Source organism: Mustelus asterias, chromosome 24, assembly GCF_964213995.1.
Source record: "Mustelus asterias chromosome 24, sMusAst1.hap1.1, whole genome shotgun sequence".
Taxonomy (NCBI): Eukaryota; Metazoa; Chordata; class Chondrichthyes; order Carcharhiniformes; family Triakidae; genus Mustelus; species Mustelus asterias.
The window spans coordinates 21,910,275-21,924,190 of record NC_135824.1 but is presented as its reverse complement, the minus strand read 5'-3'; the positions used below and the strand labels follow the sequence as shown (position 1 = coordinate 21,924,190).

Sequence of the window (13,916 nt, the reverse complement as noted above, 5' to 3'; positions counted from 1 at the left end):
GATGTGGTGCAAGGAAGTCCAATAAACAAGCACTGGGTTTGAACACATCCACCCTTGTCTGGAATCGAGTCATTTCCAAACACAAACCCATGCACTCATTAGATGTTTTTTTAAAAATTAAAAATGAAAGTCACAGGTGGAAAATATGCTCAAATTCTCCAATGTCTGAAAACAAATGTTTGTGCTTTCATATGACTTGTTTTATTGAATGAATTTGTTATCTTCAAGTAAACTCGAAAACAATTCTGATATTCATTGAAGAGTTTGCACACAGAGTACAGAATGGTACTGAAATTCTTTTGATAGCACCTCTTCAAAATAGCAGCTTTAAATGCTAACTGATATGTGCATTTCTGTCATTTTGTTCTTAATGTCCATCATTCAAGCATTTCTATCATCCAAGCTTCTTAACCTTGGATGCAAAAATGAGGATAAGTCAGTGTTCGCTTAGTGTGGTTAGGCTGAATAAATACCACTTCAACTTCAAGCTTACGATAAAGTTACTCTCAGAACCAGCAAGTTTGAACTTGCTTTTTTTTTAAAAGCATCTTATAGGTTGCTTGGGGTCATGTTCCACACTTGACCACTTAATTGAAGCATTTTCCATCGTTTCACACAGATCCTCTCAAGATGGATGGTCCCAGTGATAAGCAATTATAGCAGTCTATGGAACATGGCCTCAAAAATGATGCAACATTCTCATGAGAAACAGATACCAACACAATTTGCTGCATTATTAAACTGATTTGCATTATTAAACTGATTTTTGCAGTCCTCAAGAGTTGTCGTAGATTTGTAGTAAAGAGCAGAAACCTATTCCACATCATATCTAATTTATACTTTAACCTCAGTGAAACCTTGTATGAATTTAAATGTTGAGTCAAGCTCATAATTTAAAGCTTTAAGAACCAATGCCAATATTTCGCAACATGCTTTTTGTTAAACAAAAAAGGTTCACCCTTCTTTCCGTGGATCATCAAATCTCAAGATTACTTTGTGCATAGGTCATTGGCAGCCAGTCTCCAGGTAACAATGGAATTCAGGTCAATTATATATGACTGCAGAGCTATTAATTCCACCCGTGTGTGTGCCTGGATTCATTTAAATCTTTGAAGCAGCAACCAGAGCGAACAGAAATCACTGAAGGTACAATTGTACTCTTCAGAGGAGTTAAAATTGGGATTTTTCTCAAGATAGAGCAGCACGGTGGCACAGTGGTTAGCAGTGCTGCCTCAGTGCCAGGGACCCGGGTTTGCTAACAGCCTTGGGCGACTGTGTCTGTGCAGTTTGCACGTTCTCCCCATGTCTGTGGGGGTTTCCTCTGGGTGCTCTGGATCCCTCCCAGTCAAAAATTGTGCACAGTGGATTGGCCACATTATGGAGGGTTATGGGAATAGGGCGGGGGCGCCTGGTTAAGATGCTCTTTCAGAGAATTGATAAAGACGTGATGGACCGAATGGCCGAGTGCACTTCAGGGATTCTATGATAAGATACACTTGAGAAACTCACTCAACAGGATCACTTAATTGGAGCAGATGCTAGTCACTAGTCTTTTTCAAAATACAGCAAGATCATGCTGAATTTCTGAGTACTTCCGAAGTAAAGATTTAAAGCTTTAATTATGAAATACATACCGGCCATGTGCATGGAAATCCAAATGGACAAACTGATCATCGTTCAATATTGACCTCTTGGCACGTTGATGCTTCTGATGCAGTACATCTGTGTCATATGATAGACCTTCATAATGTCTAATGTACTTGTTTAAAGGATTTCCAAATTGCCCTGTAGACCAAATAAGTAGCATTAAACACAGTCACATACGATAACAATTAAACCAAGTAACGAGTTTATTTGTTAATTGTTGTTGCACAAGATACATTCAGACAGGTTACTGAATTAGAAAAAAAGTCACTTAAAATCAGTGCCCTCTTATCTGGTTTTCATGTTACTCATTCAAGTTATGTAAGAAATTCCAGCTTCATGTTTATTTCCATTATTTGCACAAAACATAAATGTTTTTCAAACAGGAGATATTGTTTCTACTCCAAGTTAATAGTTGTATAAGCGATCAGACGTTGAAAACAAGGCAGAGTTGACCGCTGTAACTACTCATTGATGAGCATTTGGGTTATGAGTAAATCGTGGAAAAATCCAAACTTCATGACTGAACTGTATGACTCAACTGCCACCACCAAAAAAATGTAAATTCAATTTAGTTAGACCCAAATGTTAAATGAAAAGTAGGTTTTATTGACTTCAATCTGTCCCTGGATCTTGCTCGTAGCTCAGCACTCGACACTGCAAGAGCAGTAGGTATTTCTTGTCCCAACACCATCGCTATTCTCTGATCTACTGACTAACCGCATCATTGCAGTCTGATCCATATAATAATACTGTGAGCCTTATTCACACCAGAATGATTATGGGTCAGGGAAAATGACGTTGCATTCATGGAGAGAGAAAAAAAAAAGAACCAGGTGAAGATCAGTTGAGGATAGCTGCATTACTGCTACTGACTCAGTTATTGGCAGTAGGACATATACACAACATCAGCTACTCCCAAAGCTTGGGTCAACCACCCATATAAACAGAGTCTTCTCCCAATTTATATCACCTGCTCGCCCCATGGTTCCTCAATTTACCATCAATAGTTGCAAGGGCTAATCCTTGTTCCTTTAAAGAACAAAAATCATTGAATACATGAAACAGTATGGGCAATGGCTGCTTATCTTTGGATCCATTAATGCTACAAGTACAGGAGTGATAGGCATGATCAATAGATAAAACTGTAAAAAAAAAATCAATGACTTCTGTGCAGCAACTGACATCCTACAGAAACAGATCAATAGCTTGCTTTTCGGTCATATGTTCCTCAGTCCATCTTGTTGAGCTTAAATCTTCATTCTCAAAAGCATATTTTTCAAGTGTGGAAGGAATATAATCTCCCAGTATCTGGAGACACTTTTTTCAGTCATAAACCACAGTAGGGGTTGATTCGTATGTCAAACATACAATTAAATCCACGCTGAAGATGCTTTGTGGTTTCTTTACAATTTGCACTTCATTTAATTGAAACAAGAAAACTTCACATCCCGTGCACTGTCATGCCCAGTAAAGAAATCAGTGCCAGCTTTCAAGAGATGGACTTTATGCAAAGTCTACTTGTTGAAATCAACTTGAAAAATGGACGATGTGCAGCAAAGATGAGTTTTTAAAAAGTTCAAACTTCAAAAGTTAAAACTTTTTTTTATTAGTCACAATTAAGCTTGCATTCACACTGCAATGAAGTTATTGTTAAAATCTCCAAGTCGCTGCACTTGGGCACCTGTTCAAGTACACAGAGAATTTAGCATGGACAATGCACCTCACCAGCACGTCTTTCGGACCATGGGAGGATACTGGAGCACCCTGGAGGTAACCCACGCAGACACGGGGAGAACGTGCAGACTCCGCACAGACAATGATCCAAATTGAGGCAGCTGTGCTAATCAGAGGGTCAGGTGTTCTTTTGTGCTTTCTGCACAATGAACTTGGGTCTCCGGCAAGTTTCAAAATATAGCTGACCATGGATGGAACAGTCTCTCTTGAAAAGACAACAAAGATGTGAAACCACTTTTCAAATTACACCTGAGTTTCAGTAAAAACCCAGCCAAAATTCATTTCTGTGCGCTCGACAACAAGAGATGTAGTGAAAGCCACTTAACAGCAAGAGTGAACGGCCACCATTCATTACCCTTCGCGCAGCAACCGCTTCTAACTTGAAATCATTTGGTCACATGACCAAAACTAACTTCAGATAACAAATCTTATTTCTCCAAGAACGAGCAACAGGAAGGAGTATTGAAACAAATGGGTTGAAAGACACCTTTAGTCCAGAAGAGGAGCAGGACCCTGCCTGAGTCAACTCAGGAGAGAGAGAGAAAGGGGGGGGGAGGGGAGAGGGGGAGAGGTTCTAATGTCTCCACCCCCGAAATCTTGTTTCTCCAGAAATTTGGCCACAACTGTGTCTGGAAACGGAGGCTTCTAATTTCCTTTCATGCAAAGAACCAGGACAACACACCCAGGCTTGCAGCATGTGCATCTTAGAAATTTAAACACGTCATTTGCTTCTTGTATTCTTAATATTCCAACTGCATGCTTCATTCTCTGGAATCCAATTTTAGTTGCGTTTTCTCTGTTCATGAGGGACCGTTTAGTTCGGTGTGTTTACATTTCAGGGTCTTGTGTGAATCAAGGTCATCTTTTCTTCTGATTTAAACTTAGCTGAAAGCCTGCTTGGTGTCTATTACTAGAAGTCACAACACACTCACTCGCTCCAAATACACATTCATGGAAAACAGACAAGGAAACAAGGGGAGAAATCACCTGAACACAACTTGCCCCATATACATCAATTTACAAAGATTATTTTAGCGAGGCTGCAAACAACATCATCAAAAGGCTACTGGGGTATTTGCAAGGACAGGGGATAGCTGAAACTGATTTAATTCTTGACTGAGTAGCAATCAAGAAAATATCCTGTTACATCACAAACAGTGTCATTTGAAGTCTGCTAAAACATAGTTTTAGAACGCCAAATCTTAGCAGCCAAAATATCCACATTAATAAAGGTTGCATGCATATCAGTTATTGATTAACTCAAATTAGTCTGCAGCAATTTGTACAAAAAGACAGCCGAATTGCTGGTGCCCAATTCTGAAGGCAAAATTAGGTAGACCCTGCTACATTAAGGCAGTAAAGTTTAGGAACTTGGTGATCATTGCTAAGTTTTGTCAAAGCTTCACATACACAGCGAGTTGCATTTGCCAAGAACAAACAGCATTTGTCCATGTGCTCATTTGACATTGCGAGTTTATTCACCACTTAAGGAAGCCATAGATGTTTGTGCTACAGCACTTTATCATGGCAATCTAGACCCACCCCTCATTGTTCACTGAACTTATGAACTCAACAACCCACGCAGTTAAGTTCAGTTTTAATACACGTACGCCCAAATAGACATTATTGCCATGGGATCCTCTCCAGGGCCAGTTCTTGCAAACATCTTCATTAGATTCCATAAGAAAGGCACTTGAATGGAACAACATCTCACTTCTACCCATGCATATATTTCTGATGCATGGATGATATGTTTGTTATATTTAAATCCACACGAGCACGCAATAACTTCTTTACATGGCTTGATAGGCTCCATCCTGTGCTGAAACTGACCTTCGAAATGGAGCAAATGAATTCACTTCCCCTGATGCAGCAGTTGAGAAAATCAACAGGGTGTTCTCTCCCAGTCTACCGCAAGTCTACCTTCACTGGTCAATATACATGTCAAAAGTTGTACAGTGCCACATATGATATAACATGGTCTCATCGGCAATCTTGAAAATGGGCCCCTGATCAACTCATTTTGCACTGTATGTCACGCAAGTTGGTGAACAGGCCCAAGACTGTCACTTTCAGCCCTGAAAAGTGCTTAATCTACCTCAGATTACCCGGGTAGGGCAAGGTATCCCAAATATTTGAGCAACAGGTGAAGCTGTGTCACACCGTTACTATGCAGCAGCAACAAGAGTGGTATTTGCCATGAGCAGAATGATGCTAAGACTTGTGTCTATCAAACAAATGAGTAAATGTGGTATATGAATTTCAGTGCCTGAGAGATGCTGGGGAAGTAGGCTGTTATGCACCAAAGTCTGGCACATCGTATCAAACAGCACGTTCCTGACACTGTTCGCAACGGACCACGATTGGACACCATTTGCTAAGTAACCCTCAGTGTTTTAATAATCAAGTTGACAACCAATTTAAGAGAGTCAGTCAAACTTGCAATGTGGTACAACTACAAGTGCTGGAAGCTACACACACTAATACAAAGTGCCCTGTTCCTTTGTACGCTAACATTTCCCAATCTATCACCATTTAAATAATACCGTGCCATGCTGTTTCTCCATCTGAAGCAGTTATTTCATATTTATCCAAATGAAAGTGCATCTGCCATGTATTTGCCCATTTACTCAACTTGTCTGAATCAGCTGAGGCCTCTTAACATCCTCCTCACCAGTCATTCCTGCCAAGTTTTGTGCCACCAGCAGACGTGGAAATATTACTTTTGATTTCCTCATCCAAATCATTCATTGATATTTATGGATAGGTGGAACCCGAGTCACTGCCTCCCACTTCAAAAATGACTCATGTATTTCTAGTCTGTTTTCTGTCAGCTAGTAAATCTCAATCCATGCAGAAATATTACAGTTCGATGTGCTCTAATTTTGCACACTAACCTCTATGTGGGACTTTCATTGAATAGATCATAGAATCCCTAGTGCCGAAAGAGACATTCAGCTCATCGAGTCTGCACCGACCACAATCCCACCCAGGTCCTATCCCTGTAACCCCACTTATTTACCCTGCCTGACACTTAAGGGGCAATTTAGCATTGTCAATCCACCTAACCCGCACATCCTTGGACTTTGGGAGGAAACCCACACAGACACAGGGTATATAATATATGGTAGGTCCATTCCAAAGTCTGATGGGCAGCATGTTCTCAAGTCGGTTGCTATGTGACCTCAGACTTAAAAATCTTTTTCCTGACAGAAGATGGTGGAAGACAGTTTGCCCAGGGTGCGTGGGGTCCTTAATTATGCTGGTTGCTTTCCCAAGGCAGCGGGGTAGTGTTGACAGTGTCAATGAATGGGAGGCTGGTTTGCATGATGGACTGAGATATGTTCACAATTGAAAGATACATGACCTTTATGTATTCCCCAGTTTCATCCAAATTCCCTGCTATTAACCATATCTTAAAATCAGATATGTACACCCAAGATGACCTGGGCCAACCTGAGTGCTATGACCTCAACCCACCCTGTTGCCCCATTGGCTGACACCCAAAGAACATTGCAGAAGGGCTCGAACAGAGGGATTAAAAACAGACATCTCAAGACAAACCTCAGCGAAGACTCAACTGGCCTATTGTGACCCATGACAACGGAAGAGGGTGTGCAAGATCCAGCTTTGTACCAAGAAAAACACCAAGTTAATCTGTCAACACAAATTTAGTGAATTGATTTCAACAGTCAACTGCACATGTTTTTCAGGCAGCCAGCCTTGTCTGGGCAAAAGTTAACGGAATTTGTTGTAGAAGATTTGTTTCTTTAACCTGCTAGTGTTTTTACTAAAGCTAAGTTTGAAACAGACTCAATACCCCAAATAAAATTTAACTTCAACAATTGCTTTGACAGCAGTGGCTAGCACTGCTGACTCACAGTGCCAAGGTCCCAGGTTCAAATCCCTGCTTGGGTCACTGTCTGTGTGGAGTTGGCACATTCTCCCCTTGTCTGCGTGGGTTTCCTCCGGGTGCTCTGGTTTCCTCCCACAGTCCAAAGATACGCGGGTTTGGTGGACTGGCCATGCTAAATTGCCCCTTAATGTCAGGGGGGGCTCGCTAAGATAAATGCATGGGGTTATGCGGACAGGGCCTGGGTCTGATTGCAGTCAGTGCAGACTCGATGGGCCGAAGGGCTTCCTTCTGTACTGTCGGATTCTCTGATTCTATGAACTCCATCCCTCCACATTCCAAAACAAAACATATTGTTCTTTGTTAACCAATACTTAGTCGCCATTTAAGGCATAGGTCATTCAGCCCATCGGGTCCATACCAGCTCCTATGCACCGCAATCCAGCCAGTCCCACTCCCTGCAGCCTGTAAATGTCCACCTAATGTCCTTTCAAAATCATGGATTGTTGCTATTTCTGCTACCCTTGTGAGTGGTGATTTTCAGGTAATGACGACTCACTGCGTAAAAATGTTCATCCACAATTTCCTCCTGAATCTTTTATCCTAAATCTTGCATGCGTCTTCTAATCCTTGTACCCCCAGCTAATGAATGGAGTTTTATCCTTGTCTACCTTTGAGGCAAGGCAGTGGCGTACTCGTACTGTCGCTGGACTCGTAATCCAGAGACCCAGGGAAATGCTCTCGGGACTCGGGTTTGAATCCCATCATGGCAGATGGTGAGATTTCAAATCAATAAAGAAAATCTGGAATTAAAAGTCTAATGATGACCATGAAACTATCAATTGTCACAAAAACCCATCTGGTTCACAAATGTTTTTTGAGTAAGAAAATCTGTCACTCTTACCTCATCTGTCCTACATGTGACTCCAGATCCACAGCAATGTGACTGACTTTCAACTGCCCTCAAGGGCGAGGAATAAACCTTGGACCAACTACTAACACCCACATTCAATAAACAAATAAGTCATAATTTTGTACACCTTTATGTAATCTCCCTTCAATCTCTTTTGTTCCAAGGACAACAGCCCCAGCCTTTCCAACCCAATCTTTAAACAAAAATCCCCATTTTCAGTGGAACTTTATGACTGCAGTGTTAAAAATAAACGTCTTTTGTTCTAGGAATATCCAAACAGTGGTCCATGTGATCCAAACCCATACACATTCATTAATATTCCCAAGCTTTTCCACCCTCAGCCTTATGTCAGATCTCACTTCGAGGCGTTGCTCCACATTGCATTTGTGGATGGGAATACTCATGATACCAGGAGTTCCTCCCAAGTGCAGTGCCTTTCAATCACTTGGAGCCAAAACAGAAAAGGGCAAGAACCAGTGGCTATGCTGAGGCTCAGAAAGAAGCCCTTCACTGAACGAGAGGGGGGATGCATGATATTAGAAGATGAGCAGCATGAACTAGGAGTGGGGGAAACACATGAAACCATGGACCATTTTAAGCCATTTCTTGCTCAGTGCACAGCATTTGATATGTGGCCAGTTAGTGTTTGACACAAAAAGAGTCATCCAGACTTGACATGTCAGCTCTTTCTCTCCATGGATGCCTGCCAGGCCTACTGAGATTTTCCAGTATTTTGTATCTATGATTCCGATTCCAGCATCTGTAGTAATTTCAAGTAGTCCACTTGCCTTAATCAACATCAAGTAAAAAAAAAACAAAATCGAGGATGTGGCATGGGAATAATTGCATGGCAAGGGAAGAACATAAGCTTTGCACTGTAATGGGAAACTCGTTTAAGAAATGCAACCCAACATTTAAAAATGTCAGATACTCAAGAGCATATACCAGATTTGAGCTCGTTAAACATTGGTAACATTTCAGCAACAATAGTACTCCTTTAGATTAATTTATAAATTGGTCATTGATAATGGATGAACTGGAATGAAAGACATCTATTCAGTGGTGTACACTGTTTCAGATAGATTTATAATTTATACATTTCAAAGATGAGGTTTGGACAAATATATTTGTTCAAGGATTGGTTTCCCATTGACAAAGCACCAAAAAAAAGAGTTGAGGTACATTTCTTTATTCCTCCAGTTAATGTAAAAATACTGTTGTAGCATCTAACAAGAGGGGGAAAAAGCAATTAAATTGATATTATAAGTGTTCTATGTTACTAAGCAGGGCTTCTGGTGAATAGATTGGTGCTGAAGACTCAGGAGGACGAAGCTGGCAATGCAGTTCTTGCAAAACATTGCCTAGAAAAGTAGGCAAGATTACATTTTTTCTTTGACAGGAAGATGTAGCTACTGCTTTCTACTGAGTACTCGAAGTACATGCGATAAACATGTCTATTTTGTGTTGTAACTTCTGATTTACTGAGCAATAATGTCTTATGTAACCTAACAAAGAATATCTGGCCCAATACCTATGTTGATTAGAGGTGAAATGGTTGCAAGGTACTGCCAGTGGCAGCAGCAATTTCAAGTGCAAATTACACGGTCACGGAACATTTGTTGCGGATTTTTATTTAAACAAGAAAAACGCCAATGTGAAGATAGGTGAGAAAGTTGGCACTGAGGGGTGTGTGGTGCTGTGCTCTGATAGATTTGAGAAAGTATTCAGGAGTTCAGATGCACTGGAAGCCAATGGTGAGGAAGTACTGGAAATGTCATCCCTCAAATCTAGATCTCGTGCATGAGGTATGTTGGGTGTGTGAAATAGTGCAAAGGACCGAGTAGGTCTGGGAGAAATGGGAGAGATGGATGGTTGCATTTAAATGCAGCAGAAAGATTGCTGGAAAGGTGCCTTGGTAAAGATTACCTGGGACTGAAGGCTGTGTTCTTGGAACACGCATGTATAGAGCAATCTGAAACTACTTAGTCTGAGTAAAGGGGTCTGGGAATATGTTGGGAATGATGCAGGAGAATTAAAGCTTCAAGCTTCAACCAATTATTTTTCACATCCATATTACTGATATTTCTTCTGTTTATTCTCCAAATTGTAATGCAACCTTTCACTTGCAGCCACAAAGGACACACTGAGTCAAACTGCCATAGTCACATTGCAAACAGGACAGAGCTTTGTTTGCGGAACACCGGATCTGAATCCTCGCACACTCAGAATACACAAATGCTTATTCTGGATTGACTTGCACAACTGGTATATTATTTGCAGCTGCAGTTCGCATTGTTTGTACAATTTAAGGAGAATTTGCAATCTGAAAAACAGAGGGCAAAGGACTCCTGTCAAAATAATTTCCTAATTAAAATTTTACAACAGCTGGTGAAAGGAATGTTTAATTTTTTTCAAATTACCTCTTGCCCTCAATCTTCAAAATTGCAGCCTAACTGAAAGGACATAATTATATTTAGTGGGAGGTGACAGCATTGTGGTAATGTCACTGGACTTGGAATCCAGCAGACCAAGCTAAAGCTCTGGGGAGCAGAAGTTAAAATTCCACCATGGCAGCTGGTGCAATTTAAACTCCATCAGTAAATGTGAATGTAAAGCTAGTCTCAATGTCGGTGACCATGACTATTATCGATCATTGTAAAAAGTCAGCTGGTTCAATACTATCCTTCAGAGAAAGACCTTACCTGGTCTGGACTTCCAGGTCCTATGAAGTCGCAAACTATCAAGTCAAACATGGACAAGGAAACCTCCTGCTGGTCACCACATACTTTACACACTCGCCCACAACCTCCTTCCCAGCTGACGAATCAGTGTCCCTCCACTTGAAAGAGGACTGAGGGTGGCAAGGACACAAACTGTACTGGGTGGGGGACATCAACATCCATCACAAGAGTCGCAGCACGACTACTGACCAAGCAGTGAAGGACGTTGCTGCTAGAATGGGTCTGCGGCAGGTGGCGAGGGAACCAAGAGGGAAAAACCCACGACCTCATCCTCAATCTGCCTGTAATAGATCCATCCATAATAGAATGACAACCGTACACTAAGTGTAGAAACAAAGTCCCATCTTCACAGTGAGGATCGCTTCCATTGTGTGGTATTACCACCTTCTCCAATGGGATGGATTTTGAATGGATCCAGTAACTCAGAACTGGGCTTGATTGGCACCCCATCCACAAACAGTCACGCCCTCCACCACCAATGCAGTGACAACAGCTTATACCATCTACAAGATGCAGCAACTCACCAAGACTTCTTTGCAGTACCTTCCAAACGCATGCCCTCTCCCACCAAGGGCAAAAATGCATGGGAACACCATCACTTGTAAGCTCCCTTACAAGCTATACATCAGCTTGACGTGGAACTGCATTGTCATTCTTTCACTGTCGCTGGGTCAAAATCCTGGAACTACTCTCCATCCCATCCCTGAAAAAGTACTCTTGATGTTTCTACACAATGTGGCATGTAGCAACTCCACCACCTTCTCATGAGCAATTTTCTAGGCAGCAAATGCTGCCCTCGCCAGCAACACACACATCCTGTCAAAGAATTAAAAAATAAACAATTCCACAGGCTTTACAATCAGACTGTGGGAGCCAAGATTGGAATGCAACTTGGTTAAAACTTTTAGCCCTCTTCTCTCATATTAGACATCATGTTTGCAGCTAATATGCCTGTCCATTATCAATACATACACTCATCCAAAACTCCTTTCCTCTGGTTTAATCTTTTAAAAGCAGTTCCTGCGACACATGTCGAGCTTTTATTGTAGTGCCTTCATAGAAAGTGGAAGCTAACAGTAGCTTCAAGCTCAATTTCACAGACAAAAATTCTCTTGGCTCCAATTTGGCAATCATCTGCTAGAACACAAGATTCAGGAACTGTCTGAACTCTGTTGCAACCAAATTAAGATAATGTCATCCAACTTAATCTGCCAGGCTTAGTAAAATTAAAGCAAGTGTAAAACTCCGACACGATGAAGTATGTTCTTAAGAACATAAATAGGAGCAGGAGTAGGCCATCTAGCCCCTCGAGCCTACCCCGCCATTCAATAAGATCATGGCTGATCTGAAGTGGATCAGTTCCACTTACCCGCCTGATCCCTATAACCCCTAATTCCCTTACCGATCAGGGATCCATCTAACTAGGCGAAATTCTACTTCCCCCTGCTCATTGATCAGAAAATGCCCAAAAATGTTTGCTGCTCTTCTTGCATCCAAATCTGCTTGAAATTATATGTGCCAGACGGGCTGTGTGTGTTGAGAACAACACATTTTATAACCACTAAAGATATTGCGAAACATGGACAATTTGACAAATATGTATGTATCCATTAAAGATTGCAGGCACAAACTTCTACAAATAAAATTTTCTGTGTCATAATAGTCTGTGTTCCACACCTGTTTTTTGGGTGACTTTGCGTGGGGAAGAGTGCAGTACCACTCAGCTTTTTTGACAGCGGGGAGATTCGCACCGGTAGGAGTGTGGGTGGAGCACAATTAAGCCAGTAAAGCTGGCTTCAGACTGGTGACGGCTTTATTGTGCAAGACACCTCGATCTCAATGAACTGGGAGACCTCCTTCCTTCCTCCCGCTCTCCCTCCCTCCCCCACCCAATGACATCAGGCCCATTGCATTGAGTATTAAATATTAATGGACCTATCAACTTCAAATGTTAAAAACAAAAGAAATACTGACTTTGATTGGATGCAGAGGGAGCACATGGCTCTGAGTTAATTTTGTGTGCAATGAGAATGCACCTCACTTGTCCTTGCTTTACGCGTGCATCACTTGATTAATATGGGTAGGGAAAAAAAATTGCGCAGACAAAAATTAGTGCAATGTTGCAACTCTTTTTGCACATGGGTAACAGTCAGCAAAATGTCTCAGGGCTCATGTGCCCCCCCGGCCGCAGGCTGCCCACCACCGATCCAAGCTTTACAAGTATCAAGTAATGTTGCGAGGGTGTGAAGTGTGGAAAGAAAAATAAAAGACAGTCTCAAAATGACTTGCACTAATCTCACAGGTTCTCCTAATGAAGTATCAGCAAATTATTTATTGGATGGGAGCACTTGTTAACAATCAGCATTCCTTGTCATGCACTGAAAGATAAGCAGTCAGTGCCAATTGTAGCTTCCTGTAACTGCGATTATTTCAGAATGGTTAAGCATCCTATTGTGGGCAAGTTAGCACAACTTTCATCACTGTTTCCACTGATAATGGTGCTGGAAACATAATCAAGAGCATGTGTGTGTGCGTGCGCGTATGTATGAGTGTGAGAGAGCAGCAGCAGTGCAAGAAAAAAAGCATTTTTTTTTTCATTAAGCTTTGCATCATGAGATAAATTCGAGGCCCAGTAAAGTATTTTGAATTAGATTTAGACGAGTTTTGAGCAAGGACCAAGACAAAGTAAAAAGACAAAGCCGATTCTGCAATGCCCCTTTCACTTCCTGCAATCAGAACTGGTTTCAAAAATGATCAAATGTATAAGGAGCTGGTCATAATTAGAAACATTTAGTTAAAATAAGGTCTGTCCAATTGTTTTAGAATTACTGCTATTTAAGAAACATGACAAAGACGTCAGGCTAATATCATACTCTGTTTACCACTGGTTATGTTTGAGCGAGACAGAGATTAAACTGTCACATGCATTTTCCAAACTATTCCATCAATTAAATTTCAGAAAAGGCTCATCAATGTTGAGCTCTTGTTGAATAAATAGGGTAGAGCAGTAACCATATCATACTGACTG

The 13,916-nt window shown here is 41.2% G+C and overlaps 1 protein-coding gene across 2 annotated transcripts in view; it reads right to left on the bottom strand.

The window, feature by feature from the left end:
- adam10a (ADAM metallopeptidase domain 10a) overlaps positions 1-13,916 on the bottom strand; it is a 136,189-nt gene that overhangs the window by 97,723 nt on the left and 24,550 nt on the right. For both annotated transcript variants that reach the window (XM_078241423.1, XM_078241424.1), the window contains exon 2: positions 1,635-1,785. In XM_078241423.1, the coding sequence (XP_078097549.1) occupies positions 1,635-1,785 (151 nt within the window). The remainder of the gene's footprint in view (positions 1-1,634; positions 1,786-13,916) is intronic.